This window comes from Notothenia rossii (assembly GCF_949606895.1).
Source record: "Notothenia rossii genome assembly, chromosome: 2".
In the NCBI taxonomy this organism is placed as follows: Eukaryota; Metazoa; Chordata; class Actinopteri; order Perciformes; family Nototheniidae; genus Notothenia; species Notothenia rossii.
In genome coordinates, this window is record NC_136904.1 from 14,072,392 (window position 1) to 14,080,995 (window position 8,604).

Here is an 8,604-nt window from a genome sequence, read left to right on the forward strand (position 1 = left end):
GCTAAGCTAACTGTTAGCATTGAGATCTATTTTCATTGAATAGAGTCACAGTGTGTTTTTATGCGAAGTGCAACTGAAACAGTCACACTCATGAAATTCATACACAAGATGTTACACATTTCCATTAAAGCGGCCATTCAATACACCGCTGGTTACCTGACACGTTGTGAATGAACTCCCCTTTCTGTCTCTTCTCTGCAGGAATGGGTGTGAAAGGTCTTCAGAGCTTCATGGACCGCCGCTGCCCAGAGGCGTGTGTGTCTGTGAACCTGAGAGAAATGTCCCGACAACACGCTGCTAAAAGACAGACAGGCTGCAAGACCACTGCTAACAGTAGGCTACCAGTTGAGTTTATATCAGTGTGCAAGTAGTCATAGTCAGATGTTGTGTGTATATGTTGGTTGTTCTGTTCATCTTTGTTTTAATGTTGTGTCTCCTTGCAGTTGTTTGTCATCGTTTTTAGTAGTTTTGTGTGTCTTTGTGGTTGTTTGAGCTTTTGTGTCTCTTTGCAGCTGCTTCTGCTCTATTTGCAGCCTTATTGATTTTTTTTGTGGTTGTTTTGCCCCTTGTTGGTTTTATTTGATGTCTTGTTGCAGTTGTTGTGCATCTTTGTGTAGTGTTTCTGTGACTCTGTTGTTATTACATGGATCTGTCTGGTCTGGGCGATGAGCCAATAAATTAGCTCTACATTTGAACAAATCAAAAATACATTTTATACACGTCTTTTCATAATATAGATATTTATAGTATGACATTAGTTTAAAGCATTTTATGTATCTTCTTTTGACCAAGTCAAGTATCTTATTTTAAGTTATGGCAGTTGGTTACTTGATTACCAATACAAACGCTGCTGCTCGCAGCTACATACGTAGACTTATCATCAAGTGAAGCTGGTAGCTTGAATCCGTAGAGTAGTGCAAACAGGAATACAGACAAAGGTAAATCGGTGACAGCCAAGGATATCAGTGTGCATGGCTGAAAGCAATCAGGAACACAATCTTGATGATCTAATAAAACCATAAGATTCAAAATGACAGTAAATTAAAAATGTCTTTCTCTCAATCATTTGGGTTAGCATGCAGACCGGCACTTTGTTACAGTTGTGTTTCCCCTCCTATCAGGACCCACACTTGTTGTGGATGGTATGGCCTGCCTGCGCCACTGGTACTCGTGTAAAGACTGGGTGTGTGGGGGGCAGTGGAGGGAGTACATGGATGGGCTGAAGGGCTGGGTGGAGGCCTTCAGCTCAGCTGGCATCAGACTGGTCTTCTTCTTCGACGGAGTGGTGGAAGAGCAGAAGAGACGGGAGTGGGTGAGAAAAGAAACTCTGAACTTTTGGCGTTCAAATAATCAAACTTGAATATGGTGCAAGCCGGGCCTTCACTGTCTTCAGTTACATAGTTTATAGTACAGAGTTTTCTGTAGCACTATTGTGCAGATGTTAAGTTCAACTTCAACTTTATTGTCATCCAATCACATCCAAAATATCCCTTTAATAATGTCATAGCATGTCGGACACAAAGTATGAAACAGCTCTCATATTTAACTATTAACTTCCAGAAGGACTGTGATTTACTCAATTTAAGATCATCCTTCTGTGAACAACATCTCCTTCTGTCCACAGGTAAAGAGGAGACGCAGAGTGAACGGGGAGATTTCTAAACTGTTTCGTCACATCAAAGCTCAAGGAGAGCAGCCCGGTAGAGAGCTCTTTTGTCTGCCTTCTGGTCTGGCAACATTCACACGCTTTGCTCTCAGGTCAGCATTTTCAAGACCAATTACCATGAAATCACAGTCATCTCTAAACACTGAAAATAAGTTTCGAGTTGTTTTTCAAGTTATTTTACAATGGGTTGAATCTGATATCTAATAATCATTCTTGTTATACTTTTCTTAATGTATATTTGGCTGTTCGCAGGTCACTGGGTCAGGAGGTGTTTTGCTCAGTGCGGGAGGCTGACTATGAGATTGCCAGCTATGCTCGTCAGCATGGTAGTATGGGTATTCTGGGACAGGACTCCGACTTCATCATATATGACAGGTTTGTTAAATATTAGACTAAATATATTGACCTAAAGGCATATTATTTTCAATAACATTCAAATGAACTGATAAAACATTTGCACAGAGAGTTTGAATTTCATTGAACTTTACTATCTTTTAGGATCTGTTGATAATTCCATGCAGTATGGGTAATACAAATAATAGGAAGAAATCAAGAATAGCTTTTTAAAGCAGGCTAATTCACATTTGAGTACCTGCTTACAGTTTAAGAAATTGAAATTGATTTATTGATTTTTGGGAATTTATTTATATATTCTAATATAAATTGCTCATGGAGAAAGTTGTATCTTTTAAAGTGCCCCCTGCTTCTCTGTGGCAAAGCTGCGGATACACAGCCTCACCACGGTCATGTACGACCGACAGAGGCTCTGCCAAACCATCGGACTGACTGTTGCCCAGCTACCACTGCTGGCCTGTCTCCTAGGTAACGACGTGGTGTCAGTGGATAAGATGCTGCACATCAGGAACAACGCCATGGCAACATACAGGTGACTTGGGTTTTACTTTGAGGGTTGCTCTTAGTTGAATTCATCTTTAAAAGTTGCTTTTAATCAATGTTTTGGTTTCTTAGGATAGACAACCCCACAGCACACTCTGGTGCTCCCCAGGGGCAGATGGTTATGGCTGTATCCCACCTTGTGAGCTCTGTGTGGGGCAGAGAGGAGCAAGAGACTGGGCTCATCCCTCAGACTCTGAATCTGTCAGCTCCTCACAGAGAGCTACTGAAGAGAGGCGTCCGCTCGTATTTACTACCTGGAGAGGAAGCTATTCAGCTCGGTGACATCTCTGCACCTTCCTCTGCCTTTGAGAAACATGTTAGTTCAGAAATATTAAAGGTATGTCCTGTACCTCCTTTAACTCATCAACGGAGAAGATCTGAGAGCCAAAACCTCCTCTGACTTAAAGGTCCCATGACATGGCCATTTCTATTGATCATATTTCCATTGTTGAGGTCTACTAGAATAGATTTAAATTGTTCCATATTCCAAACTCACATTGGTTTCTCATACAGCATCTCTGTAAAGTATGTGTATTCACTCTTTCCTAAACGGCTTGTTGGAGCTCCTGCCCCCCCCCCCCCCTCCCCCTCCCTATGAGCCCACTGTGCTCTGATTGGTCAGCTAGCCCACTCTGTTCTGATGAATTCACCACCGGAACATCAGTGTTTATGTGTTACAATGGCATCAGAAAATGACACCAGTAATGACAAACAGATGAGAATGCTGCGTGGGGTCCAAGTGCCATGTTGGCGGGATGTTGCGGGGCTCGCTGCTCCGTCCTTTGAGGATCAAGGAGCGGACAGTGTGAGGTGGATTACTGGTGTCGTTTCCTGGTTGCTGCGTGGGGTCTGCGAGACACCGTGGAACTCAGCCTGAGCACACACACACACACACACACACACACACACACACACACACACACACACACACACACACACACACACACACACACACACACACACACACACACACACACACACACACACACACACACACACACACACACACACACACACACACACACACACACACACACTCACAGTCTGGCTGTGTGCGGAGATCCGCGGAGCCGCGGCTGAGAAAATATAAGTGTGTGTGTGTGTGTGTGTGTGTGTGTGTGTGTGTGTGTGTGTGTGTGTGCGTGTGCGTGTGTGGCGCGCTCAGCGGATTGTTCCATTTGGACCTGGGTATCATTACGTCACTATACTCAGGAAGAAAAAAATCGAAAAAGAAAAATCTCCAACGAGGCGTTCTGGGGCAGCATAGACAGGTCTTTTCTGTGTTAGAGTTTTACTCGCTACAGGGTATACTTTGAGGGTTTGTGACTCTGCAGACCGTTTACATGCAGAAACACACAAGGGGATGGGTAATAACCATAAAAGCATGTCATGGGACCTTTAAAGAGATATGCATATGGAGCATAAGTAGTGTGCAACATTTTTTCCTACTTTCAAATCTTTCTTCCAGTGATCAGCAACTCAACAAGTTATCTGTTACTGTAACGCTATAATACACAATATATTACATATCAAATGATCTCATTATGTTTAAATGTGTTCTTCTCCAGGCCTGTAGAGAGAAGCATGTAGCAGCAGAGGGATTCATGGTTTACAGTGTTTTGTGTGAGGGAGTGATTGAGTGTAGCAACACTCTGGAGGATGAGGAGGACACTGAGCTTCTGCCTCAGGCCCTCGTCTACAAGCCCTGCAGACAACGCATCTATGGGCTGCTGCTGCTCAACGGGCATGAAGGTAGGACAGTCGATTACTGGAGATCATAAATACATATAAACACACAGATACACATGCGCCCTGGCTAAACCATGCATTAAGTCAGAGAACAACAAATGTAACATAAGGTCATAATCACAAAAATGTACACAAGCAAATGTAACTTCTCAGGAGAGTCTCAAGCATACCAACCATGTAGTCATACTCTGTTTGGTTTAGGCCAGGTGTGACGCCTGGGGAGAGCGGCAGGAGGCCTGACATGGAGCACATAACACCAAGGTTACATTGCCGGATCATCACTTGTTCATAAATGACCTCTTTAGCCCTCCTCCTGCCAATTTCTACACAGATTTGATGTTTACAATGTAGCATTATCAGGTGGGAAAAGGGTGTGTCACCTGGAAGAGTTGATAGTGATTTTACTGCATCTCAAACACATTTTATATCCACCTCAGGAGGAAGTGACACTGTTAGTCTTAAGCTCTTACCGTACCAGTGGGCACGAATAAGGTCAGGTTTTCAAAGGTGTGGCATCAACTTGTTACCACAGTATCAGTTTAATGACATCCCAGCTATACCCCAGGTAAAGGTATGTTTGATATCAAGCAGGAAGGATTCGAACATTAACATTTTCACATGCAGCTCCTCCGGGTAAAGTATAAATAATGTCAGGGTTGCAGTGCGTGTGTGAAACTGGCTGACCCTAACTCTGACTCTGTGTTTTCAGGCAGCAGGGTCGACCTTCCAGCCATCAGGGAATGGTTCGTCTACGCTGGAAACGCTCTGAAGGAGCCCGACATGGTCCATCCCGTTCCTATCAGCCTCCAATGTACTGTACCTGCTGTTTTCCTCACATACCTCACATACACAATCTGATTTCCATCTCGTAACGCCAGGTGATGATAACTAAGAGGATGAGGACATGAGTGTTTTTAATGTTTTTGAATGCTTCCTTGGAATGATAATTTCCTCTATAATAAAATTATTCCTCGGCATCAACGAGTGTCGGAAAGGCTGTGAGAAGCTTCGCCTGGTTGTGCCTAATACATTAAAAGCATTTGCCTCATTTCCTGGAGTGTTTTCCAACACAAAGACAGCATGTTTTTCTCTTGTTTGAATGTGTAGATAATCAGCCCGTTCTGGACTTGTTATGGTTCGGTAACGGTCCTGAGGTTTCGTCTCTCCGCCTGAAGTCCTTCCTTTCGATGTTTGACTGCCAGGAGCTGTCAGAGTTATATGGAGCTGTTGAAGACTCTCTCCTGGCTGCTCTCTGCCTCGTCACCTACATAGCCCTCCAGGTATCCCCAACTCTTTCCTTTTTCTTTGATAGTTTTTAGGATAAGGAAGGAAATAAACAGAGATCAATAGCCTAGCTCAAATACATGCAGAGGAGGGATTATTTGAGTAAGATGAATTTAACAGGAAAAGGTGGAAATACTTTGTCTACATTTAGTCCAAAAAGGGAAACTGAAAAGCCCACTCAAGATTTGAACAAGCAGTCCAATGATTTAATTATGGGACTTATTACTCCCATATCTCAAGAATCATATACATGTGTCAGAATGTACGTCTATAGAAACAATGAATGGAAAATGTCATTACGTTTTATGTTATTTTAATTGAAAAAACATACGTGGTTTTCTTCATGGTGGGTGTTCTAATTGCTAAAACACATGAACACATTATTAGTCATGGATACTTCACTGAGATTGATGTGGCTGTTCTGGTTTTCATTGGTCAGGCTGCATGTTTGGCCTAGCCTTCAATGAACATGTTAAAATGCTCAATGAGGAGGCATCAGTTTCTACTGAGGCATTTCAGTCCAGATAATGGCAGTTTATGGGCAGTAAAGCTACACCTGGTGATGTATGTAAAGACTAATGTATTTGCTGACAATTAAACACACAAGTCAGCTTTTGATTTGGGATTTACTACAGCAGTATATACAGTAATTATTCCACCCTTTGTCAACTTGTGATTTGGAGTTAAACATCACTTGTTGACAGTCTGTTCTCTGTTGTTTGGCTTAATGGTAGCCACTATCACGCAGGGCCCAGTTTAGCCGCAGACACTGGTCTTTGTAACTCCGGCTTTTGCGTCAACACCGGCTCTGATAACCACCCAGGAGCTTTGAATATCTTAAGAGCCAATACCTTATTCACCCTATTACAATCGGGTCCTTATTTTGGTTTTACATTGTAATGTGTCCTGTTTGTAATTATGTTGTCATGCCTTGTTGTCCTAGCACAGAGATAACTTTTCAAAGTTTGTTAAAGAAGCAGAGATTTGTGTTTTTGCTTTGTACATACTGCATATACGTCATCTGATTGAGCTTTAACACACAAGAAATCACGGGAGCACAACACCTGGATAAAGGTGCATGCGTCATTTTGCAGAATCTAAACACAAATTACACTGTAGATTCATTTATCAAACTACAAAACAAAACGACAAAAAATGTATCTCCACAGAAAATAATCAGTGTTTTCAAAGTGCTTTGATTGAAACATCTTTGTGTATAAGAAATATACAATACTTTAGTTTAGTTTCAAGGAACTGTAATCAATCATTGCATTCCAATGACATCGTCGGATTGAAGGTAGAAAGTACATATTTTGTAAATCAAAATTGATTCAGCAGATCCAGAGATATCGTCTATTTTAAATCTATGCATTCTTCTTCCTTGTCAAAATATGTTGCCATTATTACCTTTTGAATTAAAATGCTATATTTTTTCTAATCCAACAAAATTGCAAGCAAGCCAGCTTTTTCAAGTCACAGGTGAGAATATTCACAATTAAAAAAAATTGTGTTTTATTACAAATCGCAATAAAATCCTGTTGCTCAATTCCTAGAACCAACCACATTGTTTTTACAGTAAAAAATGAACTTAAAAACACATCAAAAACACATGAACAGTGACCAGAATCAAACATACAACCTGTGATATTTTTACAAACCAGCTAAATGTTAACCAAATTCTAGCCAGAAGCACTTTTTTTTATACGGATTTGAACAAAGTGCTTACAAACACTTACATTAACAGGCAGCCTTTTAGACAGATTTAGATGGACACTTGAAGCCAAACATTTAAATGGATGAAGGACCATCAGACAGACAGAAGAGCATCTTGTCAGGCTGCCGTTGGATGGGTGGTCAGGCCGACAGACAACAGTAGCTGTTGTTGTCTGATCGCTGCTGCATTCACATTCCCTCGTCACTCTTCAATTTAAATAGCTGCAGGGTTTGTTTGTTTTGTACACACAACTGGGCAGCCTTGTTTCTGCATCCAGCATTGTTCCTTTCTCTGTTGAAATGTTGCACAGACAGCAGACCAAACAAACTGAGCCACACAGAACACACTGGATGTGATTGAATTGGCTAACCATATATTGTCCACTGTGCGGGTGTGTTTGTGTTTATGTATGTATGTGTGGTGTGTGTTTTCAGATACAAACGTTGTCTCAGGAGGACTGTGATGCTTACCTGAGTCAGGCTGTGTGTCTGAAACTTAAATCCCCGAAGGAGCTTCAACATATCAAGGTTAGTAATAAACACACATTCTTCAATACTTTTTTTTCCTTCAGAACAGATCAGATTTTTACTCACTGGCTTCGTCCCGATGCACCCTCAAGTTCTTGAGTTTCCTGCCGCACAAAGACAATGTGCCCTGCAATTGACTGTAAACAAGGCCTTTTTGTGACAAACACAGTGGAGAAAGTGTTTCCAGTTATAGAAAGTGAGGAGAAAATGGGGACAAAACATAAATAAGCTGCTGATTGTGCCCCAAGAAAAACAAACAAATAAATAAACAAACAAATAACCCAAAACAATTCTTCTTCATTTGCAGTATGTTTGTATTGCTAATTGGGCGACTGTGAAGTGAATGTCAGTGTATTTAAGTGTCATCGAGCAGCTGGCACCTTGCATTTGTGTGAATACTGACTTGTATATGTCAAAATGCTTTGAGTAGTCGTAAAGATTGGATGTGCTATATAAATACAGTCCATGTTTCAAGGCTTTAATGTCATTAGCACATTAGCTAGAGTTTAGTTATGGCAATGAAAATCTTTAAAAAAACACATACATTTGTCTAGTTTTCATCAATGAATATATTATTTGGGAATAAAATAAAACATCAACAAATACACATATTTATGCAAAGACATCCTGAAAGCTCAATACGACATCACTGTCCCAGCCGTAGGTAAAGTTGCACCATGAGACAAAAATCGTGAACAGCTTGGATTGCTGGTGTCTTTAATTTATAAAGAAAGTGCAACTAGCTGCAGACATGTGTAGGTCATTAA

At 41.2% G+C, this 8,604-nt stretch overlaps 1 protein-coding gene across 4 annotated transcripts in view; it reads left to right on the top strand.

Annotated features, from left to right (window-relative positions):
* fam120b (family with sequence similarity 120 member B) overlaps positions 1 to 8,604 on the top strand; it is a 30,485-nt gene that overhangs the window by 13,013 nt on the left and 8,868 nt on the right. For 3 of the 4 annotated variants that reach the window (XM_079664114.1, XM_079664112.1, XM_079664113.1), the window contains 10 exons: positions 202 to 333; positions 1,122 to 1,312; positions 1,625 to 1,758; positions 1,919 to 2,041; positions 2,361 to 2,552; positions 2,636 to 2,900; positions 4,132 to 4,315; positions 5,022 to 5,123; positions 5,420 to 5,592; positions 7,745 to 7,837. In XM_079664114.1, the coding sequence (XP_079520240.1) occupies positions 204 to 333; positions 1,122 to 1,312; positions 1,625 to 1,758; positions 1,919 to 2,041; positions 2,361 to 2,552; positions 2,636 to 2,900; positions 4,132 to 4,315; positions 5,022 to 5,123; positions 5,420 to 5,592; positions 7,745 to 7,837 (1,587 nt within the window). In that variant the 5' untranslated portion in view covers positions 202 to 203. Of the gene's footprint in view, positions 1 to 201; positions 345 to 1,121; positions 1,313 to 1,624; positions 1,759 to 1,918; positions 2,042 to 2,360; positions 2,553 to 2,635; positions 2,901 to 4,131; positions 4,316 to 5,021; positions 5,124 to 5,419; positions 5,593 to 7,744; positions 7,838 to 8,604 lie in introns of those variants that run through there. The other variant, XM_079664115.1, reaches the window with a different exon arrangement.